The following is a 27,406-nucleotide window of genomic DNA, read 5'->3' on the forward strand; positions in this document are numbered from 1 at the left end:
CTTTCTTTACAGATTTTTTAAAAATAGCAATCAAAAAAAAAAAAAAATAGGCAATGACTGGCTCTGACTCAGAATATGACACTGTGCTTTGCTATGAGATTAAGTGGGAAGAAATCCTTCATGTAGTTACCTAGGCCAGCTGCCAGCCTTCCTGCCAATCACAGTTACAGATGGACAGTAGGTGGTTTCTTCATCTTCTCAGATCAATGCCATCTTGTAAGATGTAGGAGAGGGTAAATTGAGGATAGAAATGAAGAATAAAACAGTTCAAAGGTATTTTTTCCTGTTGCTTTGCATATCCTGATTCGTGCCTATAAATGGATACCTCCTTAGAGAAAATAAGAAAATAGGATTAAGAGTCATGCATGTTCTGTACTATAAAGCCGTACAAATGGAACATGACTCAAGGTAAAGAAAGCATCTTTTATAGGTTTATTGGTCCATTACTTTAAGTTAATTGAGGTAAAGAAACCTTTTTAAAATTTACAAGCTAATAGTTTTTATCAAGCAATACAAATTCGTTTTACCTTGAAATGTAATACTAATCCCATAATAAACAATGGACAGAATTTTTTTTTACACAGATATGAAAAAAAGTGGACAAAAACCTCATGCCAGCATCAAAAATGCAACAAGAATTTTTTTTCTTTTTATAATCTCTGGGTTCCGTAATAAACAAACAAAAAAAGGTGACATTCTTTTTAAAGTTTGGTAGTTTCATGAAACAAAGACTTTGATCTGTAAATCACTTTCTCATCTACAACACACATTCTCAAGCACATTTTTTTTCTTCACAGCTTTTGATTTGGCTTAATGGCAGCATGGATAGAAGAGAACAACACATTTACACGGAGGACTTCATCAATACCTCAAGGATTTTCTTTTAAAATTTTAAGTGTAAAGAATGATTTCTCAAATAATAAACAGTCGATAATTTGGACATGACCTAAGCAAAAAGGTTTGGTTTTTTTCCTCCCCCGCCCCCCAACAGCTAAAAGTTAGAAAGTTTGCTGGCAGTTTATTTCATGGGAATATATCAGATGTACCCTATGTCTGAACACATCCCCGACACACAGACATCCAGGGGACAGGCACACGGGGACAGAGGACGGGGCGGTACAAGGCAGGACCGAATCCCCGGGGTGCCCAGGGCATGGCGCTGACTGTTCCAAGATGCTGGTTTGTCACTTGACACAGGCCTCCCTTCGTCCCACTGGGTCACATTTTTTGTTTGCAGTGTACTATCTCCTCCTCACTTCCCCACTGGGGAAAAAGTGATCCCCCTTCCCTCCTTCCAGCATCATCTGTGACTGGAGGGATGGTCTGAGACTGTGAGCCAGCCTGTCACACAGCGGTGTTGGCGGGGGTTACCTGCTCACACCCGGCCTACAGGGGGCCCAGAATCACCCGGTGAGAGGGCCACACTGCCTGGAGAGGTGCATTGTGTGACACCCAATCGCTGGCTTTTATTAATAGTAAAAGCTCTACGACAAAGGACTAAATTATGTGAGTCAACACCATGTGTTCGTTGTTTTTTTGGCATTTCAACCTGTGGAGAATTTCTATGTAAAATACGCTACTCGGAGGCCCCCACGGTATCTTTTAAAATAGCTGTTCTACAGAATCGGGGTAAACCTTTAATATTGTCATCATCTATAGAGTTCTTTGTATCTGTGATTTGTCGATGCTGATACCATAATATCCTCTACAATAAAAAATGTGCCAAAAGGCACTAAATGCATCTTTCACACTTGAAAACAACAACAACAAAAAAGGTTTTGTGGTCCCTGTATTTCCTGACATTATAATAAAATATCATTTGGCAATAGCAATACTTAGTTTTCTCTTCCCAAAAGGCAGCCCTAATTATGAACCTCACTTTCTGGCTTGTTTCTTTAAGAGGAATGAAGACTGGCTAGGTTAGGCCTCAAGTGTTTAAACTGAACAACTGATTACATCTCTAAAAACTCTTTTCTATCCAGAATCTAAAAAACAGTAGTTGAAGAATAAGGCATATTAGTAGGTGTTGACAAATTCTCAAAAAGTACAGTTAGGCTTTTAACAGTCTGTGGCATGTCCAAAAGTCTGGATTTGTTGATTTTCAAGTGCTAAATACACAATGTTTATGAATGAGACAAATATCTTACTGGTTTGTTAGAGTTATTTTTTCTAAGCACTTATTTACAGGCTATCTATGGTAGTAAAAACTACCTGGATAACATTTTTTTTTTTTTTTTTGCCACACAGAAAGGGTTAGACAGTCATACCCAGAGAACATTTCAAACATGTATGATTGAGAGAACAGTCACACCCCCGTAACACCCCTCCCCCAAAGCTTTTCTAACGTAGACAACCCTGCGCCGATCTGTGCAACGTGGGGAGACCAAGTACCCTCAACCTAAAAAGCTGGCTACCTACTGGGTGGGCTGATGAAAAATCAGGTTCCTTAAATTCACTGAATTCAAAACCGTAAGGAGGTGAATAGCTCCAACACACCCAGCTCCATCTGTAGGTCTGGCCCAGAGGGTGGCAGGCAAATTTGAGAGAAAATGCCGTCGGAAGAGACCAGAGTCAGTGAGCGGGTAAGCGGGTATGTTCCACCTGGTGGCCCCTTTAGGATCTGGAAAGGGAGAAGGTAGACCCAAATCCCCAACATAATTTTGTGTTACCCCAGCCTGATGATGAGATCACCTTGTTTCCACAGACCTTGAAAGTAGCCCATGAGTGAGAAGGCGGGGACCAGGACCGGTGTGCCCTACCCTGACCACACACAGACCTACACTGGCCTCATCTGTTTGGGTCTCGGGATGGGTTGAAACTGGGCTTCACCCTGGCTGCTCTAAAGGGCTGTTTCGGCTCAGAAGACAGGCTAGTCTGGACTTTGCTCTCCCTTCACTCTCGCCAGCTCAGGACACAGAGCAAAGAAGGAGTCTCATGAGACTCAGTGAATGGCGTCAAAACAGAATCAAGTGCCCGCGACTTCAATGCTGTCAACGGCAGGGCCAAGTCATACAAACTCCGAGTGCCTCTTGGGCTGATACCGTCCCAAGAGCAAGTCCACATGCAGACAGCCACATGGCGGGTGCCTTTCTCTGGACTGAACTGCCCGGTGTTCCAACACAAACGGCAGCCTCGCAAGCAATGAGGGCCCCGTGTGCCTTTTATTCTGCCCCTTGTGGATGGCGACTGAGAAAACACATTCAACTCAACAACACGTAAGATACCCTCTGGGTGTGGCTGAAATTTGGCATGAAGACACACTTAGGTTACATTCACCACCATCCCCAGAGGTGTGCTGGTTTTTGTTATTTCAGCTCAAGAAAGGTGTGTGGCGGGTTCAATGAGCAGCACAGAGAAATACGAGCCAGTCACGTCCATAATCGCACTCATCTGAGGAATCATCGTTAAGTCTTAATAAAGGATAAAACCCAACCCCGAACCTGGCCTGAGCAGGAGCAGAGGTTCCTTGCTTTAAGCACAGTAGCTGACAGCCTTCTTGGCAATCCAGCACGGGCTAAGGAAGAGCAGTGTCCTGAAAATGCTATAAATCACCACTGCTCTATTCAGCCTCACCTGCATCTCTAAGATTGCTCAGTTTCTACGAGTCCTCTCTTCTGCCCTAGCCTGGACTTCTAACGCAGGTGAATGGAAACTTCCACTTCCCCAGCCCAGGGACAGTCAACAGGGATGACTTTCCACTCCACTGCTATGTACTCAAGTTTCAACCTGTCCACATGTGTCTAAGGTTAAGACACATCCTCAAGCAAACATCTCCTGGAAAATAAACACAAGACAGGAGTTGGTGATTCACGACTTTGTGGAGCCATGAAGGATAGGGTGACGAACCCTCTAGGAGGCAGTCTTTGGCACAGAGGTCTCTGGGTTATGCTTCTCATGGGGAATCACCTTTGTGATGATGGAGATAAAGAGGTGAATGCTTGGGGCTGCGGACCTTCAGTGGTGGGACCCATGGGGATGCGAAGGGCTGGAGAGCCTCCACCACTGCCTACTGTCCCTTGCCTTCTGGGCCAGCCTCCTCACCTCATCAGATGCCAGCCAGAAGTAAGGGACAAAGGTTCATTTTCTGGAATGACCACTCCTCCAAGGAAGGCTGCAAGGTGCCCTGGTCCTCCAAGCTCTGCTAACAGCGGCACGCTGGAGGTTGGTTTGCCTCATTCCAGCTCTCCCTGGAGGCTTAAAGCACAGGCACTTCACTGAGGGACCAAACAGAGAAAGACAAAAGCCCAAGGCGCCTAGAATGCTTCAGAACCCGTCTTCTGCCTCCAATCATGAAAGAGGATGCCTGTGCACCCCACCCATCTCCATACGTCCCAGCAAGCAGCCTGATGGGTTTCTTCTGAAGGGCTGCCTTCTTGCCCAACTGACCTCCCACAGGAACGTCCGTGGGCTCTGGCCAGTAGCAGCAGACTAGAGTCTAGTCTTCCTGTAATTCCTTCCACGGTTCTTCCCAAGCATTCATCATGCTGGGCATTTTTAAAGCATACATTCCACCAGGCAAGACTTCGCATGTTTGCCAAGATGAGTGTTCACCTCTGGGACAGTCTAGTGTCTTCTGCCAAATATCCATAGAAGGCCATCAACAACCCACGATCAGATACACACCCTGACTCTACCAGCAAGCTGTCAGGCTGGACCCACTCAACTACAGCCACACCAATTGGATGGTTTAGAGGTAGAATGAAACACTGAATCACCCCTCGGGGTCAATGAACTGTTCTTACCCTTTTTCTCCACTGAATCATCTCTAATTGTACCAAAAGGAAGATTCATATCAGAGGATTTTAGAATGGCACGAACGGGGTCTAACAGCGCAAGAAAGTACCAACTGACACACACATTATCACTTCAACCATGACTTTTTCAGACATGATGAACACAGAACCAAGCTCTTCTGGGCTGTCCAACGGCTGCCCCAAGATCAACTCTGCAGCTGGAAGCAGGATGCAGTGACCTCAGGAGGTTGCATGCTGACCAGCATTTGCAGGTTCACTTGAAAACACAGCAGTGTCTCAGCACAGCTATTTCATTAAAAACAACCAAACAAACAAAAATAATACTACCACTTATTTGAGGCTCAGATTTGTAATTTTATAGAGATGAGCCACAGACAAAAGAACACAAACATGACATAGGTAGTTTCACTTCAAGAGGGGAAAGATAATAAGCTGGAGGAAGAGATCCTTTTTGTCTATTTTGTGTTGACACATTTGTAAAGGAAACCTGCTATGAATCTGAAATGAAGGCTTCAAATGGAGCCAGGAGGAGATGTGAGCTTAACTAGAAGCAAAGGATTTGCTGTCACACACGTCATCTTCGAGGCCCATCTGGATGCAGGCTCTTCTGACTAGGAAACAGTAAAGTTAAAGCACTTCATGTAGAGCATTCATTCACACTAGAGTTTACAAACCTTGACTATATCCTAAGAACACGCCAGCCTCTCCCCCACAGGTTGCCCAAACGTTCAGTGGACACAGGAGGAAACATTAAAACTAGCAATTTTTGGTGAGGTAAAGGCAAATTGCACAAAGCGGACATGGGAGGTGGGGCTTGGTATACGCCCGCTGACCTCAGCAACTCTCAACAACTCAGTTATTCTAACTTCAAGACAACAGATGACCCCTATCAGGCCTGTCTCTCTACCCTGATGACATTTAACAAGCAAAAGAACGGTGAAGAACATCACAGAGAAAAATGCACCCTTTTTTTTCATTTTACACAAAATAGCTCCCAATCTACTACATTTTAGTGTCAGAAAACGAGTCTGGGGAACACTGCTCCCTCCACTCCCCAAGGCATTGGCATGAGGACAAGGACACTGGCTGGCTGGCTCGAGCGTGGATGCACCAAGCCACCGATTTAAACGGTCCTACATGAACCAGAAACCGTAACATAGGTGTCACTCATGACGGGCAGGCAGCTGGCCACACTCAGAGCCACACAGGCCACTGTATGTACATTAGGGACTTCTCCTGGAGGCGCCAACACCACCTTCCAGGCCGAGACGAGTCAAGGCCCACGGAGGCCAATGTCAGAGCGGCCGGGCTTCCACAGAAAGCAAGAGCTGCCTCCTGTTCATGCCTTCCTCATGGCCTGGCGAAGCAGGACCCGGCTGTCTTCCTCGGCAGGCAACTCTGCTGGCCCCACAGAGGGGACTGTAATGAGACGTCAGAATGTCAGCTGAGGGCTGACGTGTGCCTCAGTTTCAAATCTTCGGAGTGTCCCGCCGAGCAGGTTCCTACATAACACGGAGGCGCGCTTCTTCCGCCGAGAGATGACGACAGCCCTTTATGGACTCCACCAAGGAATAAATACTCATGGGAAACAACTGTCGGACAAAGGGGTGGGGGGAGGAATACACCGAGGGGAGATGCTGCTGTGGTTGTCGTCTCGGTGCTGCGTGTCCGGCACTGCAGGGACATTCCGGGGTGGGTGCCAGGCCCTGCGTAGGTAGGAGAGTCTCGGTCCCGAGAAGGGGCTTACTTGGCCTCTTGCTTCTCCTGCAGTAGCGGGATGATCGACTCCCACGCCATGAGGCACTGGAATGACAACACACACACTGCGCATCAGCGTGGAGGTGCAGATTTCAGGGTCAGCTTTGAGCTACCCTCCCACAGTCAATCCTGCTGGGTCACCTTTGTCTAATGACGCCCTACACGGGTTATTCAGAGCTAGTAGAAAGAAGGGAGGCAACAGATGTTTGTTTTGCCTACATCCCCCTCCCCCATCTCTATGAAAGGCAGCAATGTCTCTATGAAGCCTAAATGAACTATCTGTAAAGCTCATCCCAGTGAGTGGAAAGGTGTTCACTGAAAGAAATCCCCTTCGTTCCAAAAGCAGAAGAGAGAGGCAGGCTGCAAACTCTTGGTGAGGCCCCAGGTTCCCATCTGGGGTGGAGACACGGCTCCACGTGTGGGTGGCAGGATAGAAACCATCTTGGAACGGGCCAGACGTGTGACTCAGGGCGCTCTCGTTCAGCCACCTCGGTTTAAGGTGGGGAACTACACGAGGCCTTCCTGAGAGGCCGCACCAGGGTGAAGCAGGACTCTGTGCTGAGTCATTGTGGAGGAGGAGACACGAGCAGAGGGGAGGAGACACACATCCCCAAGTCAAGCTGGGGGAAGGGGGTGGTGAACGGCTCACCGCTTCCTTCCTTGGTGACTCCGAAGTTGGAGAAGAAGCTGGACTCAGACCCTGCCCTACAGAAGGAAGCCTGGGGAGCCTTGAGGAACTTGCTGTCAGAGAGAGACCCAGTGTGGGGTTGGTGACATCCTGGGTCCCGCTCTCTACCTCTGCCATCATCTCTCATCTGGAAGGTTCTATGTCGGTGATGGGGACCAAGGCCATACCAGCTTGCCTGCTTGCTAGCTTCCTTTTTTATCATTTTAAAGACATATTTTATTATACAACTATTACATGGAAACATTTTCACTGTAAAAAAAAATTCAAACAATACAAATGAACCAACTAAATACCAGCTTTCTTTACCAAGTGACCTACTGGCCAAATGCTCAAGCTTTTTCCCACCCCAGGACCCTTACATATGTTGTCCCCTTTGCCTGGAATATTTGTTCCTTGTCTCTGCAACTCAGGTTAAAAGTTATGTCCTCAGACTTTCCTGCCCAGTCTGCTTGCCTCTTCCATCCCGATCTGAATGATGCCTCCCTCGACTTTCCTCCCAGCTTCCTGTTCTTTTCCTGGAGGGCCTGCCTCTCTCTGAAGAGGTGGGATTCTTGGCTTAACGTGTCTCCTCCACTAGACAGGGGCTTCCCTGGTAGCTCAATTGGTAAAGAATCTCCTGCAATGCAGGAGACCCTGGTTCAATTCTTGGGTCAGGAAGATCCGCTGGAGAAGGGATAGACTACCCACTCGAGTATTCTTGGGCTTCCCTTGTGGCTCAGCTGGTGAGCTGAGAATGGTGTGAGAATCTGGCTGCAATGCAGGAGACCTGGGTTTGATTCCTGGGTTGGGACGGTCCCCTGGAGAAGGGAAAGGCTACCCACTCCAGTATTCTTGCCTAGAGAATTCCATGGACTGTATGGTCCATGGGGTCGAAAAGAATAGGACACGACTGAGTGACTTTCACCTTCACTTTCCACTGGACAAAGGGGCCCTTAATGGCAGGAGCCCTGCTGCTCTATCGATGTGTACAAGGTACACAGATAGTACACAAAAAGCATCTGCCAAGACGAGGCCCCAGGACAGGGGCCCTGTTTGTGGTATAGTGGGAGGACACAGATGAAGGTCCTGGGTTTGAGATCTGGGCGCTGGGAACACTGGAATTAATCACCAAGAAGAGGAGGGGACATTAGCTGAGTCGGCCCTGGTGCAGTGGGAAGGTGGGGGACAGTGATGGCGGGAGGGAGGGATGGAAGCCCCATTCACTGCATATCAACCACATGCCAGGCATATTCCAGGTGCTCAGGCATCATTTCATTGTTTCTTCACCATCATTCAGATGAAGAAACAAAGGCAGAGACAGGCACCCTGCCTAACAGCCCAGTCAGCAGAGGAATGAAGCCTTGGCTGCACCTGGAATGATCTTTCCACCTGTAGGCAGGCAGGACTGTCTCCCTCACTGACAGTGTGTGGGAATCCTCAGACATGTGGACCCAGTGGAGCCAAGTCTGACCCTAGTTCAGTCATTCACAAGCTCTGTGCCCTTGGGCAGAGTTTTAAAACCTGGCTGAGCTTCCATGTCTTCAGCTTTAAATTGAGAGCCTCTAAAGCCCACTTCACAGTGTTATGGTGAAGGTTAAGTTTAAATTTAACAAGCTGACATACGCAAAGCATCCAGCCCAGTGTAACTCAGACACACAGCAAGTGCCCGGGAGAGAGGTACCGAGAAAAGGAGAGTGGCCCCTCCCCTTTCCCCTGAAACAGCCCATCCTGACTTGGCAGGCAAGGGCCATTCCATGACTCTTCCCCTTAACCCTCCTCCAAATTAAGACACAGACACACTACCTCTGAGCAGGCCAGAGCATCAGTGTTTTTGAAGGAGATGGATTCCTCCAGTTTGGGCGGAGGACATATTTCTAGAATTGTGGTGGGAGTAGCTGAGTTAATGCTTATCCAACTTGATTTCCAAGTCTACAGGTTACTTGTTGAATTATGACTGGGCCATTCTTCATCTTCATTAAGCTTTTAAGAAATACTAGGATTCATTAGCAACCACGCTCTAGAATTGGATGTGCTAGGGGCAAACTTTGAGGATATTCGGCTGCAGCTTGATGACAGTCGAGTGTGTGTGCGTGTGTGCGTGTGTGTGTGTGTGTGTGTTGGGGGTGCTTAATTTGAAGTCCACAGGTCAAGGGATTCATTAAAAAAACCTGTTTTTTAGTGTTAATAGTTTTCCTTTGTAATCCTATATCCTTTTGTATTAGGTATTTAAAAACAGTATTTTAAAGTCTATTTTAAAAAACAAACAGTATTCTAGCAAGGAGGCTCAAGGCTTCACCAGATGACCAAAGGGATCCATAGCAGAATAAATGCAAAGAACCCTTGGGTGCAGAACCACAGAACAGCCTGAAGGGCCCCAAAGCCTCCACCAACTGGGGACATCCATGCGCTACAGGCCTGACTGGGGAAGCAGCTGCTAGAAGAACTAGAGGACTTGGAGGGTAAAACCAGTTTCATCAGCAGGGTGAAACCCCTGTGGGCACGTGAGGGGGGCCCCCAGTTCCAAACCAGCATCTAGCAGAGCGGGGCGAGGACACACGGGGCTCACTAAGGCTACACCCGTAAATTAAGGGAAGGAGGTGGGCCTGGCAGCACCCTTCTGGCAGGCCTGGCCAGAGGCTCTGGCTCTCCGGGGAGGACTGTCGTCCCCTCACCGGCTTTTACCTTCTCGTAATACTGGATGTTCTTGTTGGCCATCCCCATGAGCAGCTGCCGGAAGTCCTGCCTCTTGTTGTTCTGCCACCTCTCCATGTCGGCTTTCAGATCAGCATTGAAACACTCCATCCGATCCTGACATTTCTCCACATCTGCTGGGACCTGGGAGGGGAATGCGTACACGAGAGCTCTGTATGTACAAGGACCTCATGCCGCTGGGCTCGCATGTTTGTGAGAGGCCAGAATACTGCCTTAAAACGCCACGAACATTCCCTCCTCTGGAGGTGCAGGCATAGCCTTGCGTTTCCAAGTGAAGGAAGGAATTTTGAAAGGTGCCATCCCTGACCCAAATTTTCAAACCCATCCAAGCTAAACGGTGACTCATGGGGGAAACACCTGTCTGTTTACAAACAGGAAGAAGAAACACTGTGATTCAGAGTCATCGGTCTTTGGTTCCTTTTAGGAGTTACCCATCTGTAAGTGAAAGTGTATGTAGGTTTCGTAAGCGTACAGCAGTGCTTGGTACTGCCCTGCTATGCTCCGATGCCCCATACTGAAAGCAGAAGATCAGTGTTTTCACATCACATGAGCTGTCCCATTACCCATGACGTTTTTCATTAACCAGAGAATTCACTGCAATAAGAAGACAATTGACCCACTTTACAAATCAGCTGGAGACTTATCCACGCACTCTCAGATAGCAGATAATCAAAAATAGAGAGTTAAAACTGGGTACTTCTGGGGAAATGGAAGGCAAGTTGTTCATGCATGCCATAAACCATGAAATTCAAAGAAGGAATATACAGCAGGCTAGTTCTAGTTTTTCTTAAGGAAGTTTAGAAGACTTTCTCAAAATAGAACTAGGTTGCCTGAATTTCACAACTTTCACTTTGCTTTGGTGAGTTTCATCCACTCAAACACCCAATCTTAAAAGAAGGTAATGGGAAATGGTAACCCTGGTACCCCAAACACAAAGCTGGCTTCTCTCCTAACTCAAGAGGCTCCACTGGACTTTGATGGTGGCCGGGGGTTTGGGGGCAGGGAGTCAACCTGCCCAAAGCTGGGTCACACAGTCACCTACCAAATGCTTTCCCAAAACAAGTGAGGCCTTGTACATTTTGTGTGCTGGGGCCTCTGATCCCGAATGTAAACCATCAAGGTCAATCTCTACCAACCAGGGAAGTTTTATACCCAGACATTATGGGCAAGGAGCCCAGACACAAGGCCAAGCCTGGGGGAGTTGACTCTTTCAGGGTTTCCAAAGTGCTGAGGGCACTTGGCCGTCTGCCAGCCAGACCGCTGGGCCATGGCTGCGTACGCAAGAGCAGGGGAAGGGGAGCCGCCCAGGCGAAGGAATTCAAGTGTTGCCTGGCGTAGAGACTATCCTGGGAGAGACGAGGATGAGTGAGAGAAGGAGATATAGTCAGATATCCTGGGCAACTGAAAAGAAAAGAGATTTGGGGAACTCCCTGATGGCCCAGTGACTAGGACATTGATGGTAAGTGCTTTCGCTACTGTGGACTCAGATTCAATTCCTGATTGGGGAACTAACATCCTGCAAGTTACTTGCAAAACAACACAAGCAAGAACTTTTAAGGGCTGGGGTAAGTGTCCTCTAAAGCACTTAAATTCCTGAAGGAAATTTTAAAAAGGACTCAATTTTTATCTTCTGATGCCAGAACCGAAGTCACTTTTGCCTTTCCCTGCTGATTCACCTGTTACTCTTGGCCACCTTGGGGGAAACTGAAGTAAAAACAACACTGCCTTGACTGTGCATCTGCAAAGTCTGCAGGGCATCCCTGGCAAACATCCTGGGAACCAGCCTCAGCAGGCACCCAGGGAACCAGGCTCCAGACGCCTCCCCACCCTCCCAGCAGGCACAGTCCACTTCCCTTATTCCTCTTGCAACCAATGCTAATTTTAGCATCTGGGGAAAAGTGTCCAGAAACAACATCCTGTATGCTTAACAAAACTGCTGCGGCAAAGAGGAAAGCCAGGCTCTGAAAGGAAGACTTCCTGGACAGGTGAGAAGAGGCGGGTAGGCTCTCTGATTCCAGGGAGTGCTCGCCTAGGAAAGATGCCTGGGTCTGGTCTGGGGATGGAAACTATGGATTGTATGGTTGCCTGAGCCTCAATGTGGGAAATGCTTTTAGCTTATCATTTTCCCAACATATTCCACATGGGGCACCAGGGGGACATGAAAGTGCTGAGGTCTCAGCAGGCAGATCTTGTCTCAAGTCACCCAGAGTCTAGGTGGGAAGAAAACAAACATGGCTGGACACGGAGGCGAGATGGTTCAAGGGCTTTCACTTCACTTGGAGCCTGTGACACGCACACTGTGAGGAGGCGCTGGAGAGTGAGGACAACGTGGACGGGGGAGATGGGAGGAATACCACGTAGGCGACACTTAACAGATGACGGAGGCACTCCCCCAGTGTTACAGTGGTTAAGAATGCACCTTGCTATGCAGGACGTGGGTTCAACCCCTGGTCCAGGAACTAAGACCCTACATGCCGAGGAGGCACTGAGCCTGCACCCCACAGCTAGAGAGCCCATGTACTGCGACAAAACATCCCACATGACCCGGCAGAGATCCCACGTGCTACAACTAAGACCCAGTCAAACAAACAAATATTAAAAAAAAAAAAAAAGAAAAAGATGGTGGAAGTGGGGACCTGTGGCTCCAGAGGGACAGACAAGTGACAAGAGGTGAGACAACCCTGGACCCACCTCAGGAACAGCTCACAGGCCACAGACCCCCAAAGACAGACAGAGAGAGAGGGAACCCCAGCAGGCAGAGAACAAAGAGTAGAACCCATGGAAGGGCCTACACGTACAGGGTTACTAAAGGAGTCAGCAAGTTATTAAGAAACCTGGACACAGAAGCAGGAAATAAGTCAGAGCGAGCAGAGCCACAGAAGCACAAGGATGGAGGAGGTGGGGGGAATGGGAGTTAAAAAGAAGAGAATAACAGGAATCCCGTGTTAAGAGGTGAGCTGTACTCTGAAGTAACCAGCTACTGAACTGCCCAACTTTATGGAGAGAAGGGCCACTGGGGCTTGCGTTCCTCTCGTTTTTGTTTCTTTCTGGATGGTGTCTCAATCTACCCACGAGCAACCACCAGCATTCCTATCTCAGTGTTTCGATTTTTTGACTGAGATACTCTTAGAGGTATTGTCTGGAGGGGTTAGAGATGGAAATATCCAATGTTAATGGCTGGTGATGCTGCTCCCCACACACCAAGAAGGACAAAAAAGTCTCCAGATAAGACTTCGCTGTTATTTAGTCGCTAAGTCATGTACAACTCTTTTATGACCCCGTGGATTGTATTCCTCCAGGTTCCTCTCTTCATGGGATTATCCTGGCAAGAATACTGGAGTGGGTTGCCATTTCCTTCTCTAGGGGAATCGTCCCAACCCAGGGATCAAACCTGCATCTCTCATGGCTCCTGCATTGGCAGGAGCTCATCATCACGGAGCCACCTGGGAAGCCCCAGAGAAGACCTCATGAGACCAGAATTTCTGAAGAGAGGACAAGGCTGCATTCTTCATATTGGTTCCCCTATCTCTCACGAGAAGTTCCATTACAGGATATGAGTTATGGAGTGAATGGAGAAGGGTAACACGGGAGGAGATAAAACATATATCTGCGTTAGAGAGCAGGGCGGGAATGTGAATTCACTCAGCATTCACTGAGAAATGTATCACTGAGCTCTTTCCATGAAACCGGTATTGCTCGGCCCTACATATAAATCTCTAAGTTTCCTTCTTGGAGGTAGGCTGGAGACGTCATATTATCTGTTCCCATGATGACAGTAGGTTAATAAAGTCTGCAAAGATTACATAAGGCAGACATGACCCCAGTACCAGGGGAAAGAGGGGACTCATGGCTGCTGGGGGACAGGGACTGGGACCAAGGACAGAGTCAATTCAAGACAGTCGTCTTATCAGTCACATGCTGCTAACTGAAAAACAGGCAGAGCTACCTAACTGGTGCCGTGTCAACAACAGCAATACTGGTTTCCCCACCCCCCCGCCCCAGCCCCCTAGGAAGTCAGAGCTGGCCACCTCCAGTTTCAAGCAATCTGGTCTTCAAACCCAATGTTCCATACAAATATTTTCATTTTCTATGTGACCTGTGAGATGGAAGAGAAGTTGAGAAAACATTGAGGCAGGGTAAAGTTTGAGAAGAGGCTACTGAATTTGGCAAATATTCAGTAAGAATGTTTTAAAAAAAATAGATAAAAAGAAGCAAACTTCAGAGAATGGCTGGTGAGGAGGGAAAAGTGAGCGCCCGAGACCTGTGGAGAGCAGACACGCTGAGGAGAGAGAAGCCCTGAGCTCACACGCACGATGGCTGAATGGACGGGCAGACACAGACTAAGAGCCCAGGCAGGCCCAGGTTCTCCCCCCAGTCCCTCCGCCATCAGCCACACGTCTTCCAAAAGCAGGAAGCGCCCCCCTCAATGAAGCAAAGGTTGCTGGGAGCCCTCGCAGTGGGGTTAAAGGGCTCCAGCTTGGAAACCAGACAAATCGGGGGTCCAATTCCAGCCCCACCATGTGTGAGCTTCTGTGGGTGGGTCACACAAGTCCCCTGAGCCCTGGCTGCTCATCTGTAAGGTGGGAACCGCATTGAAGAGGCTGTTGTAGGAATTAAACGATGGAGGCGACAGAGCCCTGCCCTGCTGTGGCGGATTACTCTGGCTTCCTACACCAGGCTGAGGTCAAGGCTCCTGCGGAGAGAACTGGGAGAACTCTCCTCACTCAGCAGAGGTATCTGGAAACCACAGACACTCCTGCAGAACTCTCAGGCCTGTGGAAGCTCCATATTCAGAAGTCCCCCTGTTTCTATCTGCTATTTCAGAACCGGAGTTCTTGCTACCCACTGCCACATCCCCCTCATTCCAGAATGTTCACCATTCTGGTGGTTCTAAGAATTTGTAAAGGCCCACCACCTTTGAGAGGCTCGTCCAAGTGACCTCCAGCGCTCCTTCCCCTCCTCACCCGCGCTCACCCTGAGAAGCGGTACATCTCGTCTTCTGTTCCATCCACACCCACACCACGCGCCTCCGCCCGCGATGATGCTGCCCACTTCCAACAGCCTCTGGGAGGATCCAGTACCAGGCACCGGATCTGGTACCAGGCTTCAGTGGGTCGGGGTCTGAAACAGCCCCTCTCTCTTCTAACTTTTCATAAAACATTCTCTCTTGGCATCTCTTTTTTATTTTTTTGAATCAACATGTGACTATATATATCCAGAATCAAAATTGCCAGATCATATAGTCATTCTATTTTTAATCTTTTGAGACACTGCCATGCTGTTTTCTATAGCATGTTTTCTGGATATATATCTAAAGAATTGAAAGCAGGGTCTTGAAAAGATATTGATACATTCATCTTCATAGCATTATTGACAAAGCCAAGAGGAGTTAGCAACTCAAATGTCCATCAACGGATGAACCAATAAACAAAACACGGTATATACATATAATAGAACATTATTCAGCCTTAAGAAGGAAAGAAATTCTGATACACGCTACAAAGTAGATGAACCTCGAGGACATTATGCTAAGTAAAATAAACCAGTCACAAAAAGACAAATACTGAATTATTTCATTAACACGAGTTATCTGGAGTAGTCAAATTCATCAAAATAGAAAATGGGAGGGTGGTTGCCAGGGGCTGTAGGAAAGAGAAAATGGGTACTTGTTTCATAGGACAGACTTTCAGTGTCCCAAGATGAAAAAGTTCTGGCAACTGGCTGCACAACTACAAATACCCTTAATATTAAACTGTACATGAAGAAATGGTTAAAGTGGTAAATTTATGTTATGGGATTTTTATCACAATAAAAATTTATTATTCAAAGTTTCTCAAAAAAAAAAAATGTGACTATATAAGCATTTGAAAAGAGTCAAACGCAGAATACAATGTGCCTGGTCCCCCGTGGTTTACCCTCACAGGAGTCCAGATTAGAGTATGCATGCTTCCCGTCCAGTTTAAATGCAATTCCTTGGGCCCCCTCTGTTTCCACTAATAGCTTTGATAGCTTCTAAGGAAGGGCAAATTCTCAGATTTCCCGAAGTCCGTGGTCCCGACAGAGGCAGCAAAAAGCAGCCAGCTCCCTCCCTGCTCAGTGCATTTCATTTCTCCAAATTAAAATCAGAATTAAAATAAGGAAGCCGATTCTGCACAATCAAAGCTCCACTTGCCTGAGAATAAACCACCTCAGGATCTGCGGACCTTCCTCCACCTAAAACCAGAGCAATCTTTAAATTCTACGATACAAACATTTTCCCTCTGTTCCAGAGGCCTCATCACTGCCTGCCCCCAGCACGGCACACGCCAAGAAGCCGCAGCCACTGGGCTCCCTATCCACCCAGCCAACAGCCGGAGTCACAGGGCTCAGTCCTCTGTCCAAAGACATCCACTCCCCTGTGAAATCCCAGGGAGGGACACTGAGACCCAAGAGGCCAACTCTTTCTCCTGGGTTACTGAGAAGTGGTCAGTTTTCAGTACCTCTCCATGGCTTCACATAAAATCAACTCTGCCTCACTCTTCAGAGCAACCTTTCAAGACTTCACCTCAAAAGGAAGTCAGCCCCCAGACTCCCTCAGATCTTCTCTTTTCCAGCCCAGACCCCAGCCTCCCCATGAGGACTCCCCATCCTCGGGTGGGAGTCCTTTCCTTGTCTGCAGCCCTGGGATGGACCTGTGAGCAGTCTTGCTCCCACGACAGTTACCAACAGTAGAAGCTGTTGAGTCCTGGGGAAGCATCAGCCCTGACCCGTGTCCTGAAAGCCTGGCTCTCTTCTCACCACCAGCAGCTCTGGACACTGAAGCTCAAACATAAGACATTAAACACAACACAGCCAACCCTTAAGCTGCTCACTTCCCACAGCAGCTGTCTCTCTGCTGCCACAGACGTCTGGGAGGCCTGGGGACGCAAGGGACACTTTGGGACACAAGCAAACAATGCCCCCACCAGTACACTCAGAAAGAAAATTTTTAATTAAAAAAAAAAAAAGGTGGCACCAAACCTAGAAAACGAAACTCTCATTCAGCATTCCTACTAGAGGCAATGGGAGCCAGTCTGGACAACAGAGGACCCACCAGCAGAGCATCTGTTATTGCATCAGGTACTTGACTGATTCTCCCATCTTCACGGCAATCACATGGATGAAACCCACAGAGGCCGGTGAGCAAAACCAGCAAAACTCTGAGCTGGGGGACAGAGTGGGGATTCAAACCCAGGGCCATCTGATTTCAATCCTGTGCTCCATCTACCAAATGGTGGTGGATTGGACAGGCCGCCAACCAAGCCCTCCACGGTCCAGCAAAGCAGCGGCTGCCCCAGACCCCAGACTGGAGACACAATTTCAGCTGCCCCCACTGTTGATGACACTTAGTGCTGAATCATGGTGGTGGCCCCTGCTTTGTTAGGTATCACCATGGCTACCTGAGCAGCAAGGTCACTTTGGAGTGATTCAGAATCCCATGAGAGAGAGGGAAGACAGACACTGTGCCCCCACCCCCACGCTGTGCTAAGGGTGCAGGAATCTTTGGAACTTCCAGATTGGAAAGAAACCCTTCCCCCTCTTGGGAGAACTCTGCTGGCGGAGAGAATGAGTCGGATGTGTGAGCGAGTTGATGCTCCAGGGAGGTGAGAGCAACGGCAGCAGGAAGGTTGCAACACCCATTGGGAGGAGAGGAGAAGTCACCCAGGCCGGCACAAAGGGAACAGCGCGAGGCCCGAGCCCCGCAGCTTGGCTGGGTGGAACTCGGGAGCCAGAAACAGCAGCTTCCTCTGCTCCCGGGTGGGTGTGGCCCGCAGGCAGCCAGCAGTCCAGGGCCCAGTCAGCATTTAATTCGGCCTATTACTCATACCCTTCAGTTCCTGTCTCTGGTAAGGCGCCGTCCCAAACTGGGCTGAACATCTACCAAAAGACAAAACTGGCCTCTGGGAAAGAGCTTACAGTGGGTGCTGAGTAGGGAGGACGGCTGATAGAGCTATTTAAGTGACATCTTTGAAACACAGGATTTTCAGCTTCCAAGCTGGGCTAGTGGCAGAACTTGTTGTCTCTCCTTCCATCCCTCGCCAGGAAAAGGGACTTCTGTGCTTATATTTAGAAGCCAAAATTGTTAACAGTGAGATTTTTAAATACAGTGTCCCCTGTCATTCTTTTAAATGAGACGTTGCTGTGGGCTCAGCAGGCTGCACCGTGTTTCAGAAAATCAGAGGAGCGGCTTGGAGCCAGTCAGCGGGACGGGCAGCTGCAGGCAGAGGGCGGCTGGGCACACAGCACTTAACAGTGGACCTCTCGGCTTCTCTGCCTTTGGCTGGGCTACAGTTTGTGGACCATTCCACAAACTACACTTCTGAGAACACTGATCTAGACTGTTCTCCTTTCTCCTCAGTCCCATTTCATAGACAGGAACTGCCTCTGAATTGCAGAGCTGGAAACCTCAAAAAAAAGAAAAAACAAAATCCCAGGAAACAGTAATAAAAAGCTCAACCCCCAGTGTACATCGGACATAAAAGGGAGCAAAGAGAGGAAAAGAACAGCATCAACCCCCCCAGCCGGCACTGGGCGCTTTGGTCATACCGATCAGGGGACATGAATCCACCCGGCACACCCGTGGGGCGTCACAGCCCGCCCGCCCCCGGGGGGTCCCCTGACCTTGGGCCGCTCCTCCTTCCGCAGAGCCACAGCTTCCAGTTTGGCTTCGTACTCGGCTTGTACGTGGTCCCTCTTCTTCAGCACGCTCTGCGGGCGGGAGAAATGGAAGCGTGAGCACAGCCATTGCTTCTGCGCCCCGTACCTGCCCAAGCCTCTGCCACATGCTCCTAGGACAGTCTGGCCACGGCTGACACAGGCTCTGTGTTCCTAGGACAGCCTGGTCGTGGCTGACATCGGCTCCGGAGAGAGCCGGGGGGGGGGAGGGAGAGGAGAACCGTGCTCAGAGGTGGAGCTTTCCAGCGCAGTAACTCAGCCTGATGCTCAAAGTCAGAGAATCCCAGGGAAGGATGGGTGGGGGGAGCGGTGCCCACTCCACAGGTATGCAGATGAGGGGACCCTCAGTGCCCCGGTGCATAGAGACCTCAGCTGTGCTGGGACAAGGAGCCTGGCAGGTGCCAAGGTGGGACATTGTCTGAACTGTTACTGGAAAAGTCTAAGTCATGAGAGTTCTTGTCTCTTTAATTCATCAAGTTGACCCCTGATGGACTGAGCTGCTCATTGGTCCACTATTAGCCAAGTATCTGTCCTCCACTCTGGGCCGGGTACTTGAAGAGCAAAGATTCACAGCTCGGACCTGAGGGTTCCGGCCACGGGAGACGTGTGGACACAGCATGAGGCTGCCAGTGCTCAAAGAGCCACGGACGAGCCCAGAAGCCCTGTGACCACATAGGGAGACCGCCAGACCCAGCGTTGCACGGCCGCAGGGGCCAGCTGGGGCAGGATTGGGGGAGGCAAGCCAGGTGCCCAGGATGCAAGCTGTAAGGAGACACTCAGTCCTGGTCCGTGCAAGGCTGGCACCTGAGTGTGAGTCCCTAAACTTATGCCCTGGGTGCCTCCCTCTGTCTCTGCTGCTCAGACCCCAGCAGGTAGAACAGAAAAGCTTACGGTCAACCTTCTAGAAAAGCACGTTTCCTCCAAGGGTTTCTTTTTCTTCTTTTAGTAGAACCACAAGTGGCAAACCAAGAGTAATAAGAATTTTCTTTGCTACTGACTCAGAAGACGCAAAGTGCTCAGAATTTCTAATCTCACGTTCTCCAGCAGAGCACAGAGTCCGGTGGCAGGGGGCCATTCCTCAGCCACCGCAGTGGACACCTTCAGTCCGTACAACGTGCTGAAATGTGATGAGTGACTGAGTCATTGACAACGCTCTGGAGACAACCTTCTCATGGAAGGCGTCAACATGGGGAACCTCAACTCTCCCTTAAGTATTTACTTGGAAAAGTGTTTCACCACAAGAAGAACATGCGATGAAACCTGAAACAGCTTCGCTTTTCATTGTTTTCCTCTCAGCTTTCTCGTAGGTGCTCTGAGGTCTCTTCCCCACAGTCATCAGCCTCTGGGCCTAGAACCTTCTGCTGTGATGGAGAGGTTCCACGACCTGCATGGATCAGCACAGCGGCCGCTAGGCCCACATGCCGACTGAGCTCTTGAAATGTGGCTGGTGTGGCTGAGGAACTGGATTTAAATCTTTATTTAATTTTCCCTAATTTGAGTTTAAACTGAAATAGCCACCGATGGCAAGCGGCTGTCCTACTGGACGGAACAAATCTATAAAGTAAACACAAAAGAACAAAAAAGCCAGGGCTCCTTTCTAGATTTCACAGAGCCGAAAGCATTCAAAATCTACTGGTCTGGTATTAGGAGTAGCTGCTCTCCGTGGGGACACAAACGTGGTTCCCTGGGGCGCCGGGAGGACAGGGATGGGGGGGTGTTGTTGAGGAATCTGGTTCTGTCTCGTACGCCCTTCACAGGACGCCTCACGTGGTTTGGGGGAAAGCACGTGTATCCAGGCTAGGAACAGGACTCCACAATGAGTTGTCCCAATGACACACCCCTGTCAGTGTGGCAAGATACTCCCAGCCAAAGCTAGAAATGCTCTTAAAATGCCTTCAAAACACAGTAAGCACAGTGTGGGACGCTTCCTCTCCTCAGTTCTGCTGAGAGCGTCTCAAGTCTCTCTGATGAGGTTGCCCAGGCCCTCAGGCAGGGAGGGATGGTGAGAGGAGTCCTGTCAGCTCCACTCAGCTCAGCGCGTAGCCTCTCCCTCCCCTCAAGGCAGACGAGGGGGCCTAAGACTCAGCCACACTCCCTCCCTTCCTCAGGCCTGCCTGGGCCAGGAGAGGTAAGGGCTCTGTCTCCTCAGGCTCTGCAAGCCCGGAGCAACCAGAACACGGCCTTCTCCTGAAGCCTGAAGAGGGGATCTGGGCGAGCACCCCTACCTCACTGGACTGCAGAAAAAACTCACGACAACCACAAAAGCTCACCACAGCCCTGCGGAAGTGAAAGGGTGCTATCCCTGCTCTATAGGCAAGAACACTGAGGCACCAGGAAGCGACCTGGCTGAGGTCACACCACTGGCTAAGAGCACAGAGGTGACTCACTCGGGCTTCGCAGCTGAATTCCAGAGCGCGTGGTTCCCCAGCCTGGCTGCCAGCCAGCCAGGGCAACCTGTCCGAAATAAGATAAACTGCTGAAGACTACCGTCCTTGCTGGGAGCACCTTCGCACACCACGGGCAGTGGTCTGAAGGGACTGGCCTCCCTCCCGAAACAGCACAGGATCTGCCGATGGACCTGGCCACACTGGCCTCTGGTTGACGGGGCCTCAGCCTTCAGTGGAGTGAAAGGGCCTTCGAGGTGCTGGGTCGGCATCTGCAGAGAAGTTCCTCCAGCACCGAGTGATGGGCAGAAGACCTTTACCCTCTGAGCTTCTCACAGAGATTGACAGAGCTCTCTGATGCTAGTGGATACGGGGATACATGCGTCCCACCCTGTGGCCTTCCGCCCCTGGTCTGCACGGCCATTCCCACCCCATTTCTCTCTTGCCTTAACATTTCTTCATTTACCCAAGTGCTGGAGATACAGCAGAGAGCAAAACACACAGAACCCTTGCCTTCGTGGAGCTGACATTCCAGGGAGGAGGCAGATAATACACAGATCAAATATAATCAACATAAGACCCTGGAAGGTAATGCTAGGTGTTCAGGAGGAAAAACGAAAACAAGAAAGAAAGATGTGGAGCACTGAGGGTTTGGAAGATGGCAAATTGCGCACTGGGTGGCCAGGGAGGACCTCAGTGAAAGGAGACTTTTAATTAGAGACATTGAGTAAAGTTCTCTCAATGCTATACATATTTTTAATGTTGAGCATTTCATCATGATTTCAAAATGGTCCCAGTAGCCTGGAACTTCACTACTTCTCTTTTCAAACGCAGAGGAGGAAAAAATAACTCCTTTCTTTAATAAATAAATTGCAAAGAAAAATAAATAGAGGGGGAGGGATTCTTAAAATACTTAAGAACTATATCAAGCAAGTATGAATTTTATTTATATCCCACTTTGGAAAAAGCCTAAAAACAGTGTCTGAGACGACTGGGGAAACTGAACACTAACTGGATATTTGAGGAAATATTAAGGAAAAAAAAAATCTATTTAGGTGTGACACTACGAACAAAGCTAGTGGAAGTGATGGAATTCCAGTTGAGCTATTTCAAATCCTGAAAGATGATGCTGTGAAAGTGCTGCACTCAATATGCCAGCAAATTTGGAAAACTCAGCAGTGGCCACAGGACTGGAAAAGGTCAGTTTTCATTCCAATCCCAAAGAAAGGCAATGCTAAAGAATGCTCAAACTACCACACAATTGCACTCATCTCACACGCTAGTAAAGTAATGCTTAAAATTCTCCAAGCCAGGCTTCAGCAATACATGAACCGTGAACTTCCAGATGTTCAAGCTGGTTTTAGAAAAGGCAGAGGAACCAGAGATCAAATTGCCAACATCTGCTGGATCATAGAAAAAGCAAGAGAGTTCCAGAAAAACATCTACTTCAGCTTTATTGACTATGCCAAAGCCTTTGACTGTGTGGATCACAATAAACTGTGAAAAATTCTGAAAGAGATGGGCATACCAGACCACCTGACCTGCCTCTTGAGAAACCTGTATACAGGTCAGGAAGCAACAGTTAGAACTGGACATGGAACAATAGACTGGTTCCAAATAGGGAAAGGAGTATGTCAAGGCTGCATATTATCACCCTGCTTATTTAACTTAAATGCAGAGTAAATCATGAGAAATGCTGGGCTGGAAGAAGCACAAGCTGGAATCAAGATTGCTGGGAGAAATATCAATAACCTCAGATATGCAGATGACACCACCCTTATGGCAGAAAGTGAAGAAGAACTAAAGAGCCTCTTGATGAAAGTCAAAGAGGAGAGTGAAAAAGTTGGCTTAAAGCTCAACATTCAGAAAACTAAGATCATGGCATCCGGTCCCATCACTTCATGGCAAATAGATGGGGAAACAGTGCAAACAGTGACTGACTTTATTTTGGGGGGCTCCAAAATCACTGCAGATGGTGATTGCAGCCATGAAATTAAAAGACGCTTTACTACTTGGAAGGAAAGTTATGACCAACCTAGACAGCATATTAAAAAGCAGAGACATTACTTTGTCCACAAAGGTCCATCTAGTCAAGGTTATGGTTTTTCCAGTAGTCATGTATGGATGTGAGAGTTGGACTATAATGAAAGCTGAGCGCTGAAGAATTGATGCTTTTGAACTGTGGTGTTGGAGAAGACTGTTCAGAGTCCCTTGGACTGCAAGGAGATCCAACCAGTCTATCCTAAAGGAGATCCGTCCTGGGTGTTCATTGGAAGGACTGATGCTGAAGCTGAAACTCCAATACTTTGGCCACCTGATGCAAAGAGCTGACTCATTTGAAAAGACCCGGATGCTGGGAAAGATTGAGGGTAGGAGGAGAAGGGGATGACAGAGGATGGGATGGTTGGATGGCATCACCAACTCAATAGACATGAGTTTGGGTAGACTCCGGGAACTGGTGATGGATAGGGAGGCCTAGCGTGCTGTGGTTCATGGGGTCGCAAAGAGTTGGACACGACTAAACTGAATAATGTGGTCCTTTTTCTTCCTTAAAAGAATGTTTGGGGACTTCCCTGGTGGTCCAGTGGTTAAGACTTCACCTTCCAAAGCAGGATGTATGGTTTCCATCCCTGGTTGGGGAGCTGAGACCCCACATGCTACATGGTCAAAAAACCCCAAAACATAAAACAGAAGTGATATTGTAACAAATTCAATAAAGACTTTTAAAAATGATCCACATTAAAAAATTTTTTTTAAAGAATGTCTGTATTTTAGAGATATGTATTTTTGTATGAAATGATGTAATGCCTGGGATTTGCTTTAAAATAAGCCAGGGGGTGGGGGCTGGGAGCAGGTGGGAGGAGAGCTAGAATAAGATGGAACGTGAGTGGGCGAGTGTTGGAGCAGACTAATGGGTACATGGAAGTACACCTCCACTTAACTTTTAGATATGTTTGAACTTTTTTATAATAAAAAAAATTAAGCAATGGAAACATAATACCTGTCATCCAAAATGTTTACAGAGCAAACTAGTAACAGCCATTAAACAAAAGCATCTGGAAATTAGATCACAGATACTAGGTAGGCCAACAAGTTTGTTCAGGTTTTTCCACACCATATTACAGAAAACCCAAATTTACGGAAAACCCGAATGAACTTCTTTGGCTGACCCAGTACATTCTGTGGTTTGGCTCTTGAAATCTGCACTGAATTTTTTCCAAAGTGCCACGGTGGTCAGGATCAACTGAAAAGCCCGACACCCAGGAAACAGGAACGCCTCCCCTTAAGGAGGCTGTGGGTTCACAGACGTGGGGGCGGAGGAAAATGCAGTCCAAAGACAGCCCCAGTGCAAATGGTCAGCAGCTATCTCAAAGGCTCCTGGGGTCCGGAAGGTTTGTAAGCGTCAAATCCCTTTGTAGGAGGTGAAATGGGATTGACAGAGTGAATGGGAGCAGGAGGAACAGCTCAGCCACAGGGAGAGAATTACAGAACAGAGTGGCCTATGGTCTGGTATGCCGAGGGCTGACAGCCCAAAAGACCCAGGGGGGATTTGTGTATAATGCTGAGTGTTCTGTAACAAAGAAGCTCAAATGAGAGTAAAACTCAAACACACAAAACCAAACCAAGTCCAGACTCACAAAGAACAGGTCACTGGTTGTCAGAGGGAAGAAGGGTTATTAGGAGGGTTACGAAATGGCTAAAGGGGATCCAGAGGTACAAAATTCCAGGCATAAAATAAATAAGTCATGAGGGTGTCCTGTGTGGCATGGAGAACACGGTTAGTAACACTGCACTAACTTTGTTAGGTGACAGAAGGTAACTAAACTTATTTTGGTGATCATTTTACAATGTATGCAAATGTGGAATCATTAGGGTGCACACATGAATCTAATATGTCAAATACACTTCAATTTTGAACATTTATAATAATTAAAAAACATCTGACACCCAACATAGCCCTGTGGCCTGTCTCTGGGTGCCCCTCTGTGACAGCATTTCCCTGGAGGCAAGAAAATTAGTCTGAGCTTGATCCTGGTGACACAATGTGTGATTAAATGACCAAACTTAGGTCTTCCTTTCCAACATCTCTTTTTTACACATTCGTTCTTTGATGACAGACAACCTGTGAGCTAAATTTTCCAGGACAATGTTGCTAATACGAGAACCACACACTGTGCCTTCATTTTAAACAACATCTGTTACAAGAAATTTGAAAAATAAAGAAAAATGCAGAGGAATGGGGAAAGCATCAACCGTCTCATCTTTCAGGCATGGCCTGGAACATGTTTTGTCTTCACTTCCAGGCTTTTCTCTTGAACAACTCTGATGCTTCCCCATTTCTCTGTTTTCTCTTCCTGTTTTTCAGATATTGGATTTCTGAAATATTAGATATCTGGTCTGGCCTGGTCCTCTCATTTTTATATATTTTTTCTCTCCAATCCTCCATCTGTCTTTCTGTTTCATTTTATAGTCATTTCCTTAACCTGTTCTTCTAACTCTCCTGTTTGTGTGGTTTTTTTTTTCTTTTCATTTCCATCTTGATCGTCATTCCATGAGCTCTTCGCTTATTCTCTGGAATTTTAAAAATGCTTGTGACTTCTCCTCTTTCTGAAGATATTAATGAATTTTTTTTCCTGGAAAAGTTCTTCTCCCTCAGTGATGGTTTATTTTTCCTTCTTTGTATTTACTTGTATTCACATTAGAACCTTCCCTTAAATATTTGGTGAGCCTTTTCTGCACACTTGCCCAAGAGGGAAACACTAAAAACTGATTGAAAGTTCCCTGATGTTGAGGGCTTCCTGACAGTTCTCTACAGGGACTCTGATGGGTCCTTTCATTGAGGACTCCCCCCTCCCACTAAATATCAGTATATTCTAGTCTCTTCTCCCAGCCTGTTTAGATTTTTTCTAAAAGGCCCTCAAACTCTTTCAGGAAAAGGTTTTACACTGAGAACCAAGCAGAGGAAGACAAGAGTTTCAACATTTAGTAACCCTTTGCTCTTGATTTTAGGATTTCAGGCCACACCCTCCACTGAGCCTGCTGTCTCTTGGAGCAGAGACCCTCTATGGGGACTTCCCCAACGGTCAATGGGTAAAAAATCCACCTACAGTGCAGAGGATACAGGAGACGTGGGTTCGATCCCTGGGTTGGGAAGATCCCCTGGAGGAGGAAAATGGCTACACACTCCAGTACTCTTGCCTGGAGAATCCCATGGACAGAGGAGCCTGGTGGGCTACAGTCCGTGGGGTCGCAAAGAGTCGGACACGACTGAGCGGCCGAGCAGGTGCAGCAGCAGAGAATACATCTCCAGTTCTGCCCGAGTGAGGAAGGGACAGCGGCCCCGGTGCCTGGAAGGAGGACAGAATCAGAAGCTCCAGCTGCTTCTTAAACAGACTCCTGATCAACCCCTCTCCTCAGCTCCATCTTTCCCTCCGTCCCAGGTACCCAGTGCTGTCAATTCTTAACCTTTCTGAAGGAGTCCGCAGTGCAAGCTAGGCGGCTTCTCAGTTTTCCCCACAGCCAGCTTAAGCAGCTTTGAGTCACCTGAGTCTCTATCACCTCTCAATTCGCTTCTGGTTCCTAATTGTACTGCTGTTGTTTCCCTTCCTGCTGCTCTTTCCACCCCCTCCCCCGACACCGCCCCCCCCCAACCTGGACTTAAGCCTTAAAAAAAAAAAAAAAATCATTCTGGAGTCATTCTGATTTTATGAAAAGAGGAAGTTTCAATATGTATCCAATTCAGCCCTAACTGGGAATCTCAGAGTTTTGATTTTTATATTTTCTAATTTTAAAAATATTTGAGATCATTATGTACATTGCTACATCCCTAATTCTTCACATTTTCAAGAAATCAGGCCCTCAGTCTATAGTCACTTTTGTTTAGGAAGGAGGACTTTTTTCCCCTCAAATCAGCATTCTAGAAAATCTTAAGTTTTCAAAGGCAGCCTAAGTGGGCAACCTAAAAGCATAGACTAGTCACTTGACTCATTAGCTCCACCTTGTGGTCTCTGGGGGGAGAAGGCGCGTAGGCCAAAGAAATCATTAGACAGGACCTGGACGTCATCATAGTGTGTGAAGTTTAAGTCAGACAGAGAAAGATAAATATCATATGATACCACTCACATGTAGAATCCAATTTTTAAAAGATGATACACATGAACTTACAAGACAGAACTAGGCATATATATCAAAAAACAAACATGGTTAACAAAAGGGAAATGTGTTGGGGGAGGGATAGATCAGGAGCTCGGGATTAACATGCATACACTGCCATATATAAAATAGATGACCAAGAAGGACCTACTGTATAGCACAGGGAATCTACTCAGTATTCTGTAATAACTTATATGGGGAAAGGTCTGAAACAGGATGAACATATGTATAACCGAATCACTCTGTTGTACACCTGAAACAAACACAGCATTGTAAAATCAACT

At 47.8% G+C, this 27,406-nt stretch overlaps 1 protein-coding gene across 2 annotated transcripts in view; it reads right to left on the reverse strand.

Moving 5' to 3' along the window:
- Nucleotides 1-409: 409 nt before the first annotated feature.
- Nucleotides 410-27,406, reverse strand: part of SNX30 (sorting nexin family member 30) — a 103,636-nt gene continuing 76,639 nt past the window's right edge. For both annotated transcript variants that reach the window (XM_043870639.1, XM_043870640.1), the window contains exons 7-9: nt 18,532-18,618; nt 9,862-10,014; nt 410-6,557 (exon numbers count right to left, since the gene is read on the reverse strand). In XM_043870639.1, the coding sequence (XP_043726574.1) occupies nt 6,498-6,557; nt 9,862-10,014; nt 18,532-18,618 (300 nt within the window). In that variant the 3' untranslated portion in view covers nt 410-6,497. The remainder of the gene's footprint in view (nt 6,558-9,861; nt 10,015-18,531; nt 18,619-27,406) is intronic.

This window comes from Cervus elaphus, chromosome 16 (genome assembly GCF_910594005.1).
Source record: "Cervus elaphus chromosome 16, mCerEla1.1, whole genome shotgun sequence".
Taxonomy (NCBI): domain Eukaryota; kingdom Metazoa; phylum Chordata; class Mammalia; order Artiodactyla; family Cervidae; genus Cervus; species Cervus elaphus.